This window comes from Mytilus galloprovincialis, chromosome 4, assembly GCF_965363235.1.
Source record: "Mytilus galloprovincialis chromosome 4, xbMytGall1.hap1.1, whole genome shotgun sequence".
In the NCBI taxonomy this organism is placed as follows: domain Eukaryota; kingdom Metazoa; phylum Mollusca; class Bivalvia; order Mytilida; family Mytilidae; genus Mytilus; species Mytilus galloprovincialis.
Genome location: NC_134841.1, coordinates 104,792,253 through 104,814,299, shown reverse-complemented (window position 1 = coordinate 104,814,299; position 22,047 = coordinate 104,792,253). Strand labels below are relative to the sequence as shown.

General features: G+C 37.7%; 3 protein-coding genes across 3 annotated transcripts; all 3 read left to right on the top strand.

The window, feature by feature from the left end:
• Positions 1-15,968: 15,968 nt before the first annotated feature.
• On the top strand, positions 15,969-17,360 carry LOC143073808 (uncharacterized). Its single transcript, XM_076249565.1, has 2 exons — positions 15,969-16,781; positions 17,353-17,360. The coding sequence occupies exons 1-2, from the start codon at positions 16,172-16,174 to the stop codon at positions 17,358-17,360; spliced, it is 618 nt and encodes a 205-aa protein (XP_076105680.1). The 5' UTR covers positions 15,969-16,171.
• Positions 17,361-17,702: 342 nt separating this feature from the next.
• LOC143073807 (uncharacterized) lies at positions 17,703-18,380 on the top strand. The gene has a single exon (XM_076249563.1). The coding sequence runs from the start codon at positions 17,703-17,705 to the stop codon at positions 18,378-18,380; it is 678 nt and encodes a 225-aa protein (XP_076105678.1).
• Positions 18,381-18,387: 7 nt separating this feature from the next.
• LOC143073733 (uncharacterized) lies at positions 18,388-19,816 on the top strand. The gene has a single exon (XM_076249492.1). It carries the CDS (start codon positions 18,645-18,647, stop codon positions 19,650-19,652), a length of 1,008 nt encoding a protein of 335 aa, XP_076105607.1. The 5' UTR covers positions 18,388-18,644; the 3' UTR covers positions 19,653-19,816.
• Positions 19,817-22,047: the final 2,231 nt, after the last annotated feature.

Genomic DNA, 22,047 nt, shown 5'->3' with positions numbered 1-22,047 from the left:
TTGTATCAAAGGGAACGCGACACATACTAACAGTACCACAGGGAAGGGGATGGATACATAAAGTATCACAGGAAAAAAGGACACATACTAACAGTACCACAAGGAAGGGGATGGATACATAAAGTATCACAGGAAAAAAGGACACATACTTACAGTACCACAGGGAAGGGGGTAGATACTTATAGTATCAAAGGAACGCGACACATACTAACTGTACACAAAGGAAGGGAATAGATACATATAGTTTCACACGGAAAGGGACTCATACTTCAATTACCACAGAGAAGGGGGAAGATACATATAGTATCAAAGGGAACGCGACACATACTTATAGTACCAGAGGGTAGGGATATATACTTATAGTATCAAAGGGAACGCGACGCATAGCTACAGTAACACATGGAAGGGGATAGATACGTATAGTATCAAAGGGGAAAGTGATACATACTAACAGTACCACAGGGAAGGGAATAGATACTTATTCTATCTAAAGGAACTCGACATATACTTACAGTACCACAGGGAAGGATATAGATACTTATAGTATCTAAAGGAACGCAATACGTTCTTACAGTACCACAGGGAAGGGGATAGATAAATATAGTATTAAAGGGAAGATGACACATACTTACAGTACTACAGAAAAGGGGATAGATACTTATAGTGTCAAAGAGAACGCGACGCATACTTACAGTCCCACAGGGAAGGGGATATATACATATAGTATCTAAGGGAACGCGACACATACTTACAGTACCACAGGGAAGGGGATAGATACATATAGTATCAAAGGGAAGGTGACACATACTAACAGCACCACAGGGAAAGGGATATATACTTATAGTATCAAAGGGAAGACGACACATACTTAGAGTACTACAGGGAAAGGGATAGATACTTATAGTATCAAAAAGAACGCGACACATACTTACAGTACCACAGGGAAGGGGATATATACTTATAGTAAAAAAGGGAACGCGACGCATACTTACAGTAACACATGGAAGGGGATAGATACACATAGTATCTAAAGGAACACGACACATACTTACAGTACCACAGGAAAGGAGGTAGATATTTATAGTATCAAAGGGAACGCGACGCATACTTACAGTAACACAGGGAAGGGGATAGATACACAGAGTATCTAAAGGAACGCGACACATACTTATAGTACCACAGGGAAGGAGGTAGATATTTATAGTATCAAAGGGAACGCGACACATACTTACAGTACCACAGGGAAGGGGATAGATACTTTTATAGTATTAATGGGAACGCGACGCATACTTACAGTAACACATGGAAGGGGATAGATACATGTAGTATCTAAAGGAACGCAACACATTCTTACAGTACCACAGGGAAGTGGATGGATACTTATAGTATCAAAGGGAAGGCGAAACATACTAACAGAACCAGAGAGAAGGGGATAGATACTTATAGTATCAAAAAGAAGGCTTCACATCCTAACAGTACCACAGGGAAGGGGATAGATACTTATAGTATATAAGTGAAGACGACACATACTTACAGTACCACAGGAAAGGGGAAAGATACATATAATATCAAAGGGGAAGGTGACACATACTTACAGTACCACAGGGAAGAAGATAGATAGATACTTATAGTATCTTAAGGAACGCAACACATACTTACAGTACCACAGGGGACGCGACCCATACTAACAGTACCACAAGGAAGGGGAAAGATACATATAATATCAAAGGAAACGCGACACATACTTGCAGTACCACGAGGAAGGGAAAAAATACATATAGTATCAAAATAACGCTACACATACTTACAGTTCCACAGGGAAGAAGATAGATACGTAAAGTATCAAAAGGAACGCGACACGTACTAACAGTACCACAGGGAAGGACATAGATACATATAGTATCAAAGGGAAGACGACACATACTTACAGTACTACAGGGAAAAGCATAGATACTTATAGTATCAAAAAGAACGCGACGCATACTTACAGTAACACATGGAAGGGGATAGATACCTATAGTATATAAAGGAACGCGACACATACTTATAGTACCACAGGGAAGGAGGTAGATACTTATAGTATCAAAGGGAACGCGACACATACTTACAGTACCACAGGGAAGGGGATAGATACTTATGGTATCAAAGGGAACGCGACGCATACTTACAGTAACACATGGTAGGGGATAGATACATATAGTATCAAAGGGAAGGTGACACATACTAAAATACAACAGGGAAAGGGAAAGATACTTATAGTATCTAAAGGAACGCGACACATACTTACAGCACCACAGGGAAGGGGATATATACATATAGTATCTAAGGGAATGCGACACATACTTACAGTACTACAGGGAAAGGGATATATACTTATAGTATCAAAAAGAACGCGACACATACTTACAGTAACACATGGAAGGGGATAGATACACATAGTATCTAAAGGAACGCGACACATACTTATAGTACCATAGGAAAGGAGGTAGATACTTATAGTATCAAAGGGAACGCGACACATACTTACAGTACCACAGGGAAGGGGATAGATTCTTATATAGTATCAATGGGAACGCGACGCATACTTACAGTAACACATGGTAGGGGATAGATACATATAGTATCTAAAGGAACGCGACACATACTTATATAATTACAGTACCACAGGGAAGTGGATGGATACTTATAGTATCAAAGGGAATGCGAAATATACTAACAGTACTAGAGAGAAGGGGATAGATACTTATAGTATCAAAAAGAAGGCTTCGCATCCTAACAGTATCACAGGGAAGGGGATAGATACTTATAGTATATAAGGGAAGACGACACATACTTACAGTACCACAGGGAAGGGGAAAGATACATATAATATCAAAGGGGAAGGTGACACATACTAACAGTACCACAGGGAAGGGGATAGATACTTATAGAATCTTAAGGAACGCAACACATACTTACAGTACCACAGGGGACGCGACCCATACTAACAGTACCACAAGGAAGGGGAAAGATACATATAGTATCAAAGGAAACGCGACACATACTTGCAGTACCACGAGGAAGGGAATAGATACATATAGTATCAAAGAAACGCGACACATACTTACAGTTCCACAGGGAAGAAGATAGATACTTATAGTATCAAAAGGAACGCGACACGTACTAACAGTACCACAGGGAAGGGGATAGATACTTATAGTATCAAAGGGAAGACGACACATACTTACAGTACTACAGGGAAAAGGATAGATACTTATAGTATCAAAAAGAACGCGACGCATACTTACAGTAACACATGGAAGGTGATAGATACCTATAGTATATAAAGGAACGCGACACATACTTATAGTACCACAGGGAAGGAGGTAGATACTTATAGTATCAAAGGAAACGCGACACATACTTACAGTACTACAGGGAAGGGGATAGATACTTTTAATATCAAAGGGAACGCGACGCATACTTACAGTAACACATGGAAGGGGATTGATACATATAGTATCAAAGGGAAGGTGACACATACTAATAGTACCACAGGGAAGGGGATAGATACATATAGTATCTAAAGGAACGCGACACATACTTACAGTACCACAGGGAACGCGACACATACTAACAGTACCACACGGAAAGGGAAAGATACATATAGTATCAAAGGGAACGCGACACATACTAACAGTACCCAAGTATAGATTCTTATAGTGTCAAAGAGAACGCGACGCATACTAACAGTCCCACAAGGAAGGGGATAAATACATATAGTATCTAAGGGAACGCGATACATACTTACAGTACCACAGGGAAGGGGATAGATACATATAGTATCACAGGGAAGGTGACACATACATACAGTACCACAGGGAAGGGGATAGATAGTTATAGTATCAAAAAGAACGCGACACATACTTACAGTACCACAGGGAAGGGGATAGATACATATAGTATCAAAGGGAAGACGACACATACTTACAGTACTACAGGGAAAAGGATAGATACTTATAGTATCAAAAAGAACGCGACGCATACTTACAGTAACACATGGAAGGGGATCGATACCTATAGTGTATAAAGGAACGCGACACATACTTATAATACAATGGGGAAGGGGGTAGATACTTATAGTATCAAAGGGAACGCGACACATACTTACAGTACCACAGGGAAGGGGATAGATACTTATGGTATCAAAGGGAACGCGACGCATAATTACAGTAACACATGGAAGGGTATAGATACATATAGTATCAAAGGGAAGGTGACACATACTAACAGTACCACAGGGAAGAGGATAGATACATATAGTATCTAAAGGAACGCGACACATACTTACAGTACCACACAGGGAACGCGACACATACTTACAGTTCCACACGGAAAGGGAAAGTTACACATAGTATCAAAGGGAACGCGACACATATTGCAGAACAGGAGGAAGGTGATAGATACATATAGTATCAAAGGAACGCGACACATACTTACAGGAGCACAGGGAAGGATATAGATACTTATAGTATCTAAAGGAACGCGATACGTACTTCCAGTACGCCAGGGAAGGGGGTAAATAAATATAGTATCAAAGGAAAGACCACACATACTTACAGTACTACAGGGAAAGGAATAGATTCTTATAGTGTCAAAGAGAACGCGACGCATACTTACAGTCCCACAGGGAAGGGGATAAATACATATAGTATCTAAGGGAACGCGACACATACTTACAGTACCACAGGGAAGGGGATAGATACATATAGTATCACAGGAAAGGTGACACATACTAACAGTACCACAGGGAAGGGGATAGATACTTATAGTATCTAAGGAACGCGACACATACTAACAGCACCACAGGGAAGGGGATAAATACGTATAGTATATAAGGGAATGCGACACATACTTACAGTACCATAGAAGGGGATAGATACATATAGTATCGAAGGGAAGACGACACATACTTACAGTACTAAAGGGAAAGGGATAGATACTTATAGTATCAAAAAGAACGCGACACATACTTACAGTACCACAGGGAAGAAGATAGATACTTATAGTATCAAAAGGAACGCGACACATACTTACAGTAACACAGGGAAGGGGATAGATACATATAGTATCAAAGGGAAGACGACACATATTTACAGTACTACAGGGAAAAGGATAGATACTTATAGTATCAAAAAGAACGCGACGCATACTTACAGTAACACATGGAAGGGGATAGATACCTATAGTATATAAAGGAACGCGACACATACTTATAGTACCACAGGGAAGGAGGTAGATACTTATAGTATCAAAGGGAACGCGACACATACTTACAGTACCACAGGGAAGGGGATAGATACTTTTAATATCAAAGGGAACGCGACGCATACTTACAGTAACACATGGAAGGGGATTGATACATATAGTATCAAAGGGAAGGTGACACATACTAATAGTACCACAGGGAAGGAGGTAGATACTTATAGTATCTAAAGGAACGCGACACATACTTACAGTACCACAGGGGAACGCGGCACATACTAACTGTACCACACGGAAAGGGAAAGATACATATAGTATCAAAGGAACGCGACACATACTTACAGATCCACAGGGAAGGAGATAGATACTTATAGTATCAAAAGGAACGCGACACGTACTTACAGTACCACAGGGAAGGGGATAGATACATATAGTATCTAAAGGAACGCGACACATACTTACAGTACCACAGGGAAGGGGATAGATACATAAAGTATCAAAGGGAAGACGACACATACTTACAGTACTACAGGGAAAAGGATAGATACTTATAGTATCAAAAAGAACGCGACGCATACTTACAGTAACACATGGAAGGGGATAGATACCTATAGTATATAAAGGAACGCGACACATACTTATAGTACCACAGGGAAGGAGGTAGATACTTATAGTATCAAAGGGAACAAGACACATACTTACAGTACCACAAGGAAGGGGATAGATACTTATGGTATCAAAGGGAACGCGATGCATACTTACAGTAACTTATGGAAGGGGATAGATACATATAGTATCAAAGGGAAGGTGACACATACTAACAGTACCACAGGGAAGGGGATAGATACATATAGTATCTAAAGAAACGTGACACATACTTACAGTACCACAGGGAACGCGACACATACTAACAGGGAAAGTTAAACATAGTATCAAAGGGAACGCGACACATTTTGCAGAACACGAGGAAGGTGATAGATACATATAGTATTAAAGGAACGCAACACATACTTACAGTACCACAGGGAAGTATATAGATACTTATAGTATCTAAAGGAACGCGATACGTACTTACAGTTCCACAGGGAAGGGGATAAATAAATATAGTATCAAAGGGAAGACCACACATACTTACAGTACTACAGGGAAAGGGATAGATTCGTATAGTGTCAAAGAGAACGCGACGCATACTTACAGTCTCATAGGGAAGGGGATAAATACATATAGTATCTAACGGAACGCGACACATACTTACAGTACCACAGGGAAGGAAAGAGATACATATAGTATCACAGGGAAGGTGACACATACTTACAGTACCACAGGGAAGGGGATAGATACTCATAGTATCTTAGGAACGCGACACATACTAACAGCACCACAGGGAAGGGGATAAATACGTATAGTATATAAGGGAATGCGACATATACTTACAGTACCATAGAGAAGGGGATAGATACATATAGTATCAAAGGGAATACGACACATACTTACAGTACTACGGGGAAAGGGAAAGATACTTATAGTATCAAAGGGAACGCGACGCATACTTATAGTAACACATGGAAGGAGATAGATACATATAGTATCTAAAGGAACACAACACATACTTATAGTACCACAGGGAAGGAGGTAGATACTTATAGTATCGAAGGGAATGCGACACATACATACAGTACCACAGGGAAGGGGATAGATAGTTATAGTATCAAAAAGAACGCGACACATACTTACAGTACCACAGGGAAGGGGAAAGATACTTATAGTATCAAAGGGAACGCGACGCATACTTACAGTAACACATGGAAGGAGATAGATACTTATAGTATCGAAGGGAACGCGACACATACTTACAGTACCACAGGGAAGTCGATTGATACTGATAGTAACAAAGGGAACGCGACGCATACTTACAGTAACACATGGAAGGAGATAGATACATATAGTATCTAAAGGAATGCAACACATACTTATAGTACCACAGGGAAGGAGGTAGATACTTATAGTATCAAAGAGAACGCGACACATACTTACAGTACCACAGGGAAGGGTAAAAATACATATAGCATGTATAGTATCAAAGGGAAGGTGACACATACTAACAGTACCACAGGGAAGGGGATAGATACTTATAGTATCTAAAGGAACGCGACACATACTTACAGTACCATAGGGACCGCGACACATACTAACAGTACCACATTGAAGGGAAAAGATACATATAGTTTCAAAGGGAAGGTGACAATACTAACAGTACCACAGGGAAGGGGATAGATACATATAGTATCTAAAGGAACGCGACACATACTTACAGTACCACAGGGAACGCGACACATACTAACAGTACCACATGGAAGGGAAAAGATACATATAGTATCAAAGGGAAGGTGTAACATACTAACAGTACCACAGGGAAGGATATAGATACGTATAGTATCTAAAGGAACGCGATACGTACTTACAGTACCACAGGGAAGGGGATAGATAAATATAGTATCAAAGGGAAGACCACACATACTTACAGTACTACAGGGAAAGGGATAGATACTTATAGTATCAAAAAGAACGCGACTAATACTTACAGTACCACAGGGAAGGGGAAAGATACTGATAGTATCAAAAGGAACGCGACACATACTTACAGTACTACAGGGAAAGGGATAGATACTTATAGTATCAAAAAGAACGCGACTAATACTTACAGTACCACAGGGAAGGGGAAAGATACTGATAGTATCAAAAGGAACGCGACACATACTTACAGTACTACAGGGAAAGGGATAGATACTTATAGTATCAAAAAGAACGCGACTAATACTTACAGTACCACAGGGAAGGGGAAAGATACTGATAGTATCAAAAGAACGCGACACATACTTACAGTACTACAGGGAAAGGGATAGATACTTATAGTATCAAAAAGAACGCGACTAATACTTACAGTACCACAGGGAAGGGGAAAGATACTGATAGTATCAAAAGGAACGCGACACATACTTACAGTACTACAGGGAACGCGACACATACTAACAGTACCACATGGAAGGGAAAAGATACATATAGTATCAAAGGGAAGGTGTAACATACTAACAGTACCACAGGGAAGGATATAGATACGTATAGTATCTAAAGGAACGCGATACGTACTTACAGTACCACAGGGAAGGGGATAGATAAATATAGAATCAAAGGGAAGACCACACATACTTACAGTACTACAGGGAAAGGGATAGACACTTATAGTATCAAAAAGAACGCGACTAATACTTACAGTACCACAGGGAAGGGGAAAGATACTGATAGTATCAAAAGAACGCGACACATACTTACAGTACTACAGGGAAAGGGATAGATACTTATAGTATCAAAAAGAACGCGACTAATACTTACAGTACCACAAGGAAGGGGAAAGATACTGATAGTATCAAAGGGAAAGCGACACATACTTACAGTAACACATGGAAGGGGATAGATACATATAGTATCTAAAGGAACGCGACACATACTTATAGTACCACAGGGAAGGAGGTAGATACTTATAGTATCGAAGGGAACGCGACACATACTTACAGTACCACAGGGAAGTGGATTGATACTTAGAGTATCAAAAGGAACGCGACGCATACTTACAGTAACACATGAAAGGAGACAGATACATATAGTATTTAAAGGAACGCAACACATACTTATAGTACCACAGGGAAGGAGGTAGATACTTATAGTATCGACGGGAATGCGACACATACTTACAGTACCACAGGGAAGTGGATTGATACTTATAGTATCAAAAGGAACGCGACGCATACTTACAGTACCACAGGGAAGGGTAAAAATACATATAGCATGTATAGTATCAAAGGGAAGGTGACACATACTTATGGTATCTAAAGGAACGCGACACATACTTACAGTACCATAGGGATCACGACACATACTAACAGTACCACATGCATATGGAAGGGAAAAGATAAATATAGTATCAAAGGGGACGCGACACATACTTGCAGTACCACGAGGAAGGGGATAGATACATATAGTATCAAAGGAACGCAACACATACTAACAGTACCACAGGGAAAGGGGTAGATACTTATAGTATCACGGGAAGGCGACACATACTTACAGTACCACAGGGAATGGGGATAGATACAAATAGTATCAAAGGGAAGACGACACACACTTACAGTACTACAGGGAAAGGGATAGATACTTATAGTATCTAAAGGAACGCGACACATATTTATAGTACCACAGGGAAGGAGGTAGATACTTATAGTATCAAAGGGAGTGCGACACATATTTACAGTACCACAGGGAAGGAGAAAACACATATAGTATTAAAGGGAACGCGAAACATACTTACAGTACCACAGGGATGGATACATAAAGTATCACAGGAAAAAGAACACATACTAACAGTACCACAGGGAAGGGGGAAGATACTTATAGTATCAATGGAACGCCTGACATGTTTACAGTACAACAGGGAAGGGATTAGATACAAAAAGTATCACACGAAAAGGGACTCATACTTCAATTACAACAGAGAAGGGGGAAGATACATATTGTATCAAAGGGAACGCGACACATACTAACAGTACCACAGGGAAGGGGATGGATACATAAAGTATCACAGGAAAAAGGACACATACTTACAGTACCACAGGGGAGGGGGTAGATACTTATAGTATCAAAGGAACGCGACACATACTAACTGTACCACAGGGAAGGGAATAGATACATATAGTATCACACAGAAAGGGATGCATACTTCAATTACCACAGAGAAGGGGGAAGATACATATAGTATCAAAAGGAACGCGAAACATACATATAGTATCAAATGGAACGCAAAACATACTAACAGTACCACAAGGAAGGGGATAGATACTTATAGTATCTAAGGAACGCGACACATACTTACAGTACCACAGGGAAAGGGGTAGATACTTATAGTATCAAAGGGAAGACGACCCACACTTACAGTACTACAGGGAAATGGAGAGATACTTATAGTATCAAAGGGAACGCGACACATACTTACAGTACCACAGGGAAGGGGATAGATACATATAATATCAAAGGGAACGCGACGCATACTTACAGTAACACATGGAAGGGGATAGATACATATAGTATCAAAAGGAACGCGACACATACTAACAGTACCACAAGGAAGGGGATAGATACTTATGGTATCTAAAGGAACGCGACACATACTTACAGTACCACAGAGAAGGGGATAGATACATATAGTATCAAAGGGAAGACGACACACACTTAAAGAACTACAGAAAAATGGAGAGATACTTATAGTATCAAAGGGAACGCGACACATACTTACAGTCCCACAGGGAAGGGGATATATACAGATAGTATCAAAGGGAACGCGACGCATACTTACAGTAACACATGGAAGGGGATAGATACATATAGTATCTAACGGAACGCGACACATACTTACAGTACCACAGGGATAGATACAGAAAGTATCACAGGAAAAAGAACACATACTAACAGTACCACAGGGAAGGGGGTAGATACTTATAGTATCAAAGGAACGCGACACATGTTTACAGTACCACAGGGAAGGGAATAGATACATATAGTATCAAAGGGAAGACGACACCACTTACAGTACTACAGAAAAATGGAGAGATACTTATAGTATCAAAGGGAACGCGACACATACTTACAGTCCCACAGGGAAAGGGATATATACATATAGTATCAAAGGGAACGCGACGCATACTTACAGTAACACATGGAAGGGGATAGATACATATAGTATCTAACGGAACGCGACACATACTTACAGTACCACAGGGATAGATACAGAAAGTATCACAGGAAAAAGAACACATACTAACAGTACCACAGGGAAGGGGGTAGATACTTATAGTATCAAAGGAACGCGACACATGTTTACAGTACCACAGGGAAGGGAATAGATACATATAGTATCACACGGAAAGGAACTCATACTTCAACTACAACAGAGAAGGGGGAAGATACATATTGTATCAAAGGGAACGCGACACATACTAACAGTACCACAGGGAAGGGGATGGATACATAAAGTATCACAGGAAAAAAGAACACATACTAACAGTACCACAGGGAAGGGGGTAGATACTTATAGTATCAAAGGAACGCGAGACATGTTTACAGTACCACAGGGAAGGGAATAGATACATATAGTATCACACGGAAAGGAACTCATACTTCAATTACAACAGAGAAGGGGAAGATACACATTGTATCAAAGGGAACGCGACACATACTAACAGTACCACAGGGAAGGGGATGGGTACATAAAGTATCACAGGAAAAAAGGACACATACTAACAGTACCACAGGGAAGGGGATGGATACATAAAGTATCACAGGAAAAAAGGACACATACTTACAGTACCACAGGGAAGGGGGTAGATACTTATAGTATCAAAGGAACGCGACACATACTAACTGTACACAAAGGCAGGGAATAGATACATATAGTATCACACGGAAAGGGACTCATACTTCAATTACCAAAAAGAAGGGGGAAAATACATATAGTATCAAAGGGAACGCGACACATACTTATAGTACCACAGGGAAGGGGGTAGATACTTATAGTATCAAAGGGAGTGCGACACATATTTACAGTACCACAGGGAAGGAGAAAACACATATAGTATTAAAGGGAACGCGAAACATACTTACAGTACCACAGGGATGGATACATAAAGTATCACAGGAAAAAGAACACATACTAACAGTACCACAGGGAAGGGGGAAGATACTTATAGTATGAATGGAACGCCTGACATGTTTACAGTACAACAGGGAAGGGATTAGATACAGAAAGTATCACACGAAAAGGGACTCATACTTCAATTACAACAGAGAAGGGGGAAGATACATATTGTATCAAAGGGAACCCGACACATACTAACAGTACCACAGGGAAGGGGATGGATACATAAAGTATCACAGGAAAAAGGACACATACTTACAGTACCACAGGGGAGGGGGTAGATACTTATAGTATCAAAGGAACGCGACACATACTAACTGTACCACAGGGAAGGGAATAGATACATATAGTATCACACGGAAAGGGATTCATACTTCAATTACCACAGAGAAGGGGGAAGATACATATAGTATCAAAAGGAACGCGAAACATACATATAGTATCAAATGGAACGCAAAACATACTAACAGTACCACAAGGAAGGGGATAGATACTTATAGTATCTAAGGAACGCGACACATACTTACAGTACCACAGGGAAAGGGGTAGATACTTATAGTATCAAAGGGAAGACGACCCACACTTACAGTACTACAGGGAAATGGAGAGATACTTATAGTATCAAAGGGAACGCGACACATACTTACAGTACCACAGGGAAGGGGATAGATACATATAATATCAAAGGGAACGCGACGCAAACTTACAGTAACACATGGAAGGGGATAGATACATATAGTATCAAAAGGAACGCGACACATACTAACAGTACCACAAGGAAGGGGATAGATACTTATGGTATCTAAAGGAACGCGACACATACTTACAGTACCACAGAGAAGGGGATAGATACATATAGTATCAAAGGGAAGACGACACACACTTAAAGTACTACAGAAAAATGGAGAGATACTTATAGTATCAAAGGGAACGCGACACATACTTACAGTCCCACAGGGAAGGGGATATATACAGATAGTATCAAAGGGAACGCGACGCATACTTACAGTAACACATGGAAGGGGATAGATACATATAGTATCTAACGGAACGCGACACATACTTACAGTACCACAGGGATAGATACAGAAAGTATCACAGGAAAAAGAACACATACTAACAGTACCACAGGGAAGGGGGTAGATACTTACAGTATCAAAGGAACGCGACACATGTTTACAGTACCACAGGGAAGGGAATAGATACATATAGTTTCAAAGGGAAGACGACACCACTTACAGTACTACAGAAAAATGGAGAGATACTTATAGTATCAAAGGGAACGCGACACATACTTACAGTCCCACAGGGAAAGGGATATATACATATAGTATCAAAGGGAACGCGACGCATACTTACAGTAACACATGGAAGGGGATAGATACATATAGTATCTAACGGAACGCGACACATACTTACAGTACCACAGGGATAGATACAGAAAGTATCACAGGAAAAAGAACACATACTAACAGTACCACAGGGAAGGGGGTAGATACTTATAGTATCAAAGGAACGCGACACATGTTTACAGTACCACAGGGAAGGGAATAGATACATATAGTATCACACGGAAAGGAACTCATACTTCAACTACAACAGAGAAGGGGGAAGATACATATTGTATCAAAGGGAACGCGACACATACTAACAGTACCACAGGGAAGGGGATGGATACATAAAGTATCACAGGAAAAAAGAACACATACTAACAGTACCACAGGGAAGGGGGTAGATACTTATAGTATCAAAGGAACGCGAGACATGTTTACAGTACCACAGGGAATGGAATAGATACATATAGTATCACACGGAAAGGAACTCATACTTCAATTACAACAGAGAAGGGGAAGATACACATTGTATCAAAGGGAACGCGACACATACTAACAGTACCACAGGGAAGGGGATGGGTACATAAAGTATCACAGGAAAAAAGGACACATACTAACAGTACCACAGGGAAGGGGATGGATACATAAAGTATCACAGGAAAAAAGGACACATACTTACAGTACCACAGGGAAGGGGGTAGATACTTATAGTATCAAAGGAACGCGACACATACTAACTGTACACAAAGGAAGGGAATAGATACATATAGTATCACACGGAAAGGGACTCATACTTCAATTACCAAAAAGAAGGGGGAAGATACATATAGTATCAAAGGGAACGCGACACATACTTATAGTACCACAGGGAAGGGGGTAGATACTTATAGTATCAAAGGAACGCGACACATACTAACTGTACACAAAGGAAGGGAATAGATATATATAGTATCACACGGAAAGGGACTCATACTTCAATTACCACAGAGAAGGGGGAAGATACATATAGTATCAAAAGGAACGCGACACATACTAACAGTACCACAGGGTAGGGGATATATACTTATAGCATCAAAGAGTATGAGATATATATAGGTACTTACAAAACTACAGAGAAGGGGAGATATGATTAAAATATAGGAACGCATTTATTTTTTTATGTTTCAAATTGATTGACAAGACCGAATATATGTATTGTGTGAAAAACCTGAGGTTGAAGATGAAAAACAGTTGATGCTAGATGAGAAACTTAGACACAAATATTAATGCCTATGGCCGCATAAGACGATTTTACTTACGATAGCGAAAGACTTATTCATTTACTGAATCAAGTTCTATACTGCAAAATTTGTAAATTCAGCATTCATTAATAGAAAAGAAACACTTTTCGTCAAATTCTGTATTTTTATTTTGCAATTTTTTACGTATTTCGAATATGATATGATATTGCTAAAGTTGTCAACGTATATGTGTTCCACCTAACAGAAGTTCCAATTAAACATTGTCATAATATCTATTCCTGTTGGAACAAATATTCTATACCATTTATTCCGTTAGGAACATATACTGTTATATTTTTTCCTGTGGAAATAATATTCAAGAATATCTTTTCCTTTTGGAACTTATATTACGAAGGAACTTCTATTCCGTGACACAATGGGCCGGGTGTAAATATCAAATTGATGTGTATGTACATGTACTTGTATAAATATATTATGTTATAATACACATGTCAGTTCACGGGTCTACCGTTGCAGTTGCTTCCCAGGTTAAAAAGTTAAAGACTGAATCTCAATATATTTGGAAATATGAGGGAAATAAGGTTCAATTTCTACTAAATACTGAATTTTTAGAAGACCTGACACAAGCTATTTGGGCCATTGATAATTCAAAGACCGACTACGCACGGGAAACTATTACTGAAGTAATTGACAAGATTAAAAGACGAAATAAACTTGTTAAGATTGCCGATAGTAGTGAAGGGTGTTGGGAGACTGTTAGGCAATATGAAAGTAATCCAGTGGCCAGTAACTCCGACGATGAGAGCAAAATTAATAAAGCTGAGAGTAGGGCGATACGTAAACGTAATGCAAAAGGAAAAAAGTCTGCTTCTAAGAAGGCTAATTATTCTGCTCCCAGTACTCCTTCTCAATTTGTTGATACTTTCCAAACAAAAAATCAGCCCTTTCGTGAACCCCAGTCATGGTACAATGGTCAAGCCTTGTATCAAAATCAACCCAGCACGAGCGGATATCAACGACAAAATAGACAAGGTGCATGTTATGGTTGTGGATCGTTCAAGCACTGGAGAAGCCAGTGTCCCTTCAATCCCAGACCTATCCAGCCAAAATCGAAATAGTACAGACTTTATAAAAGATGAGTATAATTGTAGCATAGATTATTTAATTGAAAATAATACAACTAAAGTATCTTCGATAAGTGACTCGGATAATCTCACTAATGATTACTACGAGTATGAACAGGGACAGGCACATATTATTGTGAAGGACAGGCTTAAAAGTCACTATTCTTTTTGGAAAAATATTGGTTGTTATGATTATATTTTAGATACTATTTTGAATGGTTACAAAATTCCTTTTTACAGTACCCCTCCTTCTATATGCTTAAAAAACAATCGATCGCAATCATCCATAGCGAGTTTGTTACCGAAGCTATACATGATCTTCTTATAAGGGGTTTGATTGAGGAATGTGAATTTCAACCTCGTGTTGTAAATCCTCTTACAGTTTCAGCGTCGGACGGTAGGAAAAAACGCCTTATTTTAGACCTCCGTCATGTTAACAAACATCTTTGGAAATCAAGTGTAAAATTTGAAGATGTTCGCATAGCCATGCAGTTTATCACAAACAATTCTTTTTGTTTCCAGTTTGATATTGTGTCGGCATATCACCATGTTAATATTTTAATGCCACATACAGAATATTTAGGGTTTTCCTGGAGGCATGAAAACACCGATAAATGGTATAAGTTTTTGGTTCTCCCGTTTGGACTTTCGTCAGCATGTTATATATTTACTAAGATCACAAGACCACTTATAAAAAAGTGGAGGGGTGAAGGTAAACAAGTTTTAATGTACCTAGATGATGGTTTAGGCACTCATACGGACGAAGAAACTTGCAAAACTATGTCCAATCAAGTGAGACAAGATTTAATTCAGAGTGGATTTGTTCCTAAAAATGAAAAATCTAAATGGTCACCTATGAAACTTTTGGTATTTTTGGGTTATTCAATTGACACAAACCGTGGCACTATAACCATTCCGAACGAAAGAGTTCAAAAGGTTTTAAAAACTATTGCTGACGTTGAATATTATGTATCTAAACATGGCAAAGTCCATGCACGATTGGTTGCTTCTTTAGTGGGACAAATAGTGTCCATGTCATACGTCATTGGTAACGTTGCTTATATCATGTCTAAACATTTAAACATTGATATTTTAAGTATGACTTCGTGGAATAGTTGTATTGTTTTATCAACAGAAAGCTTGATACAACTTAAATTTTGGAGAGAAAATTTAAAACACGTAAATGTTAAAAAGTTTTCTTCAGATGTGTCATGTCAATCTGTAGTTTATAGTGATGCAAGCAATACAGGATATGGTGGCTATGTTGTAGAAACACCTTTTAAGGTAGCACAATACAAAGATTTTTTAAATCCCAATCAGACAACTTTAAACTGATGTAATTCATTTCATCCTTCTTTATATTTTATAAATGAGGTACCAAAAGAAAGAAGAAAGATTAATCTTTCAAATTGTGATAATTTCATTATGACATAATTATTACATAATTAATTATTATGTAATTAGTTGCTATATTGTGATGTCCACACTTGAATGAATTTAGCGTCTTTGTTCTTCATAGCATCTAAAAATATTTTATAGATTCTTATACTACACAGCTTGACCTCCAAAACTGTGTCTCAGATTTCCAAAAACATCAATAGAACAAATTTTATACCCAATTGAATTTAGTGGTCTCTTATGAATTGATGCTGCAAATTTCATTGAAGATTTATGAGAGAATGAAATACAATAGGAAAAATCTGAGACACAGTTTTGGAGGTCAAAATGTGTTGTGCAAGAATCTATAAAAAATTTTGGGATGCTATGAAAAACAAAGAAGCTAAATTCATTTAAGTATGGGCATCACAATATGGCAACTAATTACATAACAATTAATTATCATATAATAATTATGTCATAATAAAATTATCACAATTTGAAAGATTAATCTTTCTTCTTTCTTTTGGTGCCTCATTTATAAAATTTAAAGAAAGATAAGTAGAATTACATCAGTTTAAAGATGTCTGATTGGGGATGAAAAATCTTTGTATTGTGCTACCTTAATATAGCACATGGTATGTGGTCCGAATGTGAGGCTTCAAAGAGTTCTACGTGGAAAGAGCTAAATGCTGTTAGAAATATTCTATTATCTATGATTAATGTATTAAAAGATAAACGAATTAAATGGTTCAGTGATAACCAGAATGTAGTAACTATTGTGGAAAAAGGTAGTATGAAACCTGAGTTACAGGATATTGCTATGTGCATTTTTGAGAATTGTTTGATACATAATATATCTATCGATGTAGTTTGGGTTCCTAGAACCTTGAATGAGAAAGCGGATTTCATCAGTCGTGTTATTGATTATGACGATTGGGGTATTGACGAACAGTTATTTATGTATGTAGATTCCCTATGGGGACCTCATGAGATAGACTGGTTTGCAAATGATGACAATCATAAGTTAACGGTATTTTATTCCCGTTATTGGACGGTGAACTCGATGGGTATCGATGCATTCACTATTAACTGGCAAGGTGCCAATGGTTGGTTTGTACCACCTGTATGTTTAGTGTCTAAAGTTATAAGTTACATGAGGCAATGTTTTGCTCATGGGACACTTGTTTTACCTTTATGGAAGTCGGCAAGCTTTTGGCCGATGCTATGTCCTACGGGTGAAGGGTTCATTAAAGAGGTGAAAGGCTGTATAGATTTACCTACTAACAAGAAATTCTATACTTCTGGACAGTGGTAAAGGGAATAAATCAGTATTTGGAAATATTGATTTACCCTTCAGGGTGTTGGCTTTGAGACTTGATTTTGAACCTTTTTAACAACTAATATAAAAGTTCTTGAGTTGGTGGCGGTAATGTTACAGTAGACCTGAGGGGCTGTGGTGGTGGTTTAATCTTAAGTGAAATGCGAGACGAGTTATATGAACATTAGATTGTGAAATTGTTTATATACAAATTGTATGTGCTTTGTACATTATGTTTTAATGTGATTTTTATTTTTACATATGTTTTTGCAGGCTTTCCAAAGCGATCTGTTGGAATTACCTGATACTTTGATTGAGAAAATCCATTTACTTCCTGATCTGTTAACCGAAAGTAAATCTAACAACACCGTTCAAAATTATTATTATGGTTTTTTGAGATGGAAAAAATGGGCTTTATCTAATGGAATATCTAGTGAATTTATTTTACCGGCCAAACCAATACATGTGGCTATATATTTAGCATGTTTAGTGCAACAAAATCGTACGCCCAGTCCTATCAATCAAGCGTTTTATAGTATTAGATGGGCACATTCAATTATTAGTGTTATTTCTCCTACAGATTCTGATTTAGTGAAAAATATTCTTGAAGGAGCTAAGAGACGTCTATCTGTTCCGATTAAAAAGAAAGAACCGATCACTCCAGATATGCTTTCACAGATGTTCGACAGGTTATATTGTGAAAATAATCTTTACAACCAGCGTACTATTTCTGCTTGTTTGTTATCTTATTCTGGTTTTTTACGTGTTTCTGAATTGCTGAATTTGAAAACCTGTAATATTCAATTTTTTCTAAGTCATATGTCAGTATTCATACAGAAAAGTAAAACGGATATTTACAGAGATGGTGATCGAATAATCATTGCGAGAACCGGGAATAAATTATGTCCTGTGAAGAACTTGGAGAGATTTTTAGAATGGAGCAATAATCCACTTGATACTGATGTTTTCGTATTTCGTAATTTGACAAAAACCAAGGAAAATTATATGTTCCGAAAAGAAAACAAACCTCTTTCTTATACAAGAATGCGAGAGCTATTTATAGAAGCATTTTCTCCGATTGTGCCAAATATAAAATCTTTTGGCCTTCACAGTCTAAGGTCTGGTGGAGCTTCTGCAGCTTGTAATTTTGGTATTTCTGATAGACTTTTCAAAAGGCATGGACGTTGGAGGTCGGAGACAGCAAAAGACGGTTACGTTAAGGACTCGTTTTCGGATAGAATGTTAGTTTCACAAAATTTGGGTCTTTAGTATATTTTTTCAAAAATTATATTATTAGTCCTTTTTTACATATTGTCCCTTTCTTTGGTTCAGCAGCGGCGTTGTCGTGTGGCTTTGCACTTTATTTATGAGTTTTATTGTTTTCTTCATACTGTTTAGCAGTATGTCATTTACAATTTCATCAATACGAAGTATTTGTGGTATATGGTATATGAGACGGCATTGAGTAGTAATTCTGTTTTTTGAATACAGAATGAAGTTTGTGACAAGAGAAATATAATTTCTTTCGTTTGAACGTAGTGAATAAGAGTGAAATTATTTTCTCTTGTTTGTTCATGATGTATGTAGGTGTCGTGCTTATCGCACGGTCATTCTTCCCGCCAAAACGGGGGTTTTGGTCATTCAGCACGACAGCGCCGAACCGTCAACACACATTTATCTAAAGTTTAATTCTTAAGTAAGTTGGTAAATTTTTATTTATAAGTCCCCCTTTTTATCGTAATTATATGATTGATAGGACTGGAGGGTAGTTTTTTGTGTTTGGAAAATTATAAATTATATTGTTGAAATGTTGTATTGTGTATACAAGTTATATGAATTGTTTCATATCTTTAATAAACTGAGCAGCGGCGTTGTCGTGTGGCTTTGCACTTTATTTATGAGTTTTATTGTTTTCTTCATACTGTTTAGCAGTATGTCATTTACAATTTCATAAATACGAAGTATTTGTGGTATATGGTATATGAGACCAATACGAAGTATTTGTGGTATATGGTATATGAGACGGCATTGAGTAGTAATTCTGTTTTTTGAATACAGAATGAAGTTTGTGACAAGAGAATTCATAGTACAGTCTTCAACATTGATGAAAACCAATACCGCACAGGAAGCTACAAAAGATTCACAAATGAAAAATATAAAACAATACAATCCATTCGAGAAAAAATAACTTTACGGCGCATATATAGAACTCTTAGGGATTAGATCGTTTTAGGTGCACAACCAAATTCAGAGCGAATAACAACCTATAAACCATCATGTGTCTGAGCCTACAAAATCAGTCAGTACAATTGCAATCGATTTTAATAAAAAAAAAAAAATACTGTAATTTTATTACCGATACCTAGGATTACGTTAAGATTATGAATCAATTATGTATCAAATATATCGACAGTTAATTTTTTATCAATTTTTTTCTGTAAGTTAGTATTCTCAGCAGAATCTCTATGAAAACTATGGCTTTATAATTCTCTTCATACCTTTTCTTCTATTACATCGCAACACGACGATTTGATATACATGTATGCTGATATAAACAGAAAAAGATGTCGCTTACACAGCATCGAAATAACAACCCAACTAAACACACAATCAAAAGTCCCTTGGAAACACTTGTATTGTATTCAAGAGAAGACAGGTGTCTCTATACATATTTAATGTCAACTTCCGAATCGTTTGAAAAGTCTGATATACCTTAAGCAACTATCCAGTCACACTGGAAAACTATCAAGTTATTTTTGAAAGTCACACTGGAAGTGCATTCGCTTGCACAAACTACATATAAACAAGGTTAACTACTATAATAAATAAAAAAGAAGAAACTGGTAGCCTTATAAGTTCGTTTTGTTTGTAAGCTTTTTCTATTTACTTTTATTAATATGTTTCGGAATTTAATGTGACGTCCATTTTCGATGAACTAGTACACATTTGTGTAAAGGGTCCACCAGGTTCCCGATTTTCTCGCTGTATTGAAGACCCACTAATTGCCTTGGGCTGCTTTTGCTTTTTTGTCGGGTTGCTGTCTCTTTGTCAAATTCTCGTTCCTATTCTGACAACAGAAAGGAAAGGGTTTTATTTTATTTATAATTCAGGGGAAAGCAAAAAGTATGAAACAGTTTATTTTACCCTACAGTGGTTAAAGTTCCATAGCTTTTATATATTGTTACTGTACATAAAAAGGAGAGAAATGAAAGCTATGCTACCAAGTTTATCAACTTTCTGCCATTTACATTAAGTTAAACCTTGCACAATCATGTTTCCGTAAGCGTATCACAAAATGATATGAAACAATATTCCAAAACATATTAGTTCCCTGCAGAAAAATGATAATTATAAAAAAAAATATGAAAGGACCATTATGTACATTTGTAACAAATATTTAAGTGCTGGATTGATTGACTGTTGGTTGCTAAACAAAAAATAGGTAGACGAAGCGAAATAAACTAATTATAACTTTTAGTTTGTTATCATCATTATTATAGGAAATTAGCACGAACAAACCCATAAATCGAAACAATAAAAGAAACGAAAAAAAAAAGATTTTAATAAAACGATGTAAAAATAAGTTATAGATGACAACAAATTGGACAAAGGACCACAACTGTAATACATTCATACAAATATACAAATCAATAGCTTGGAATAC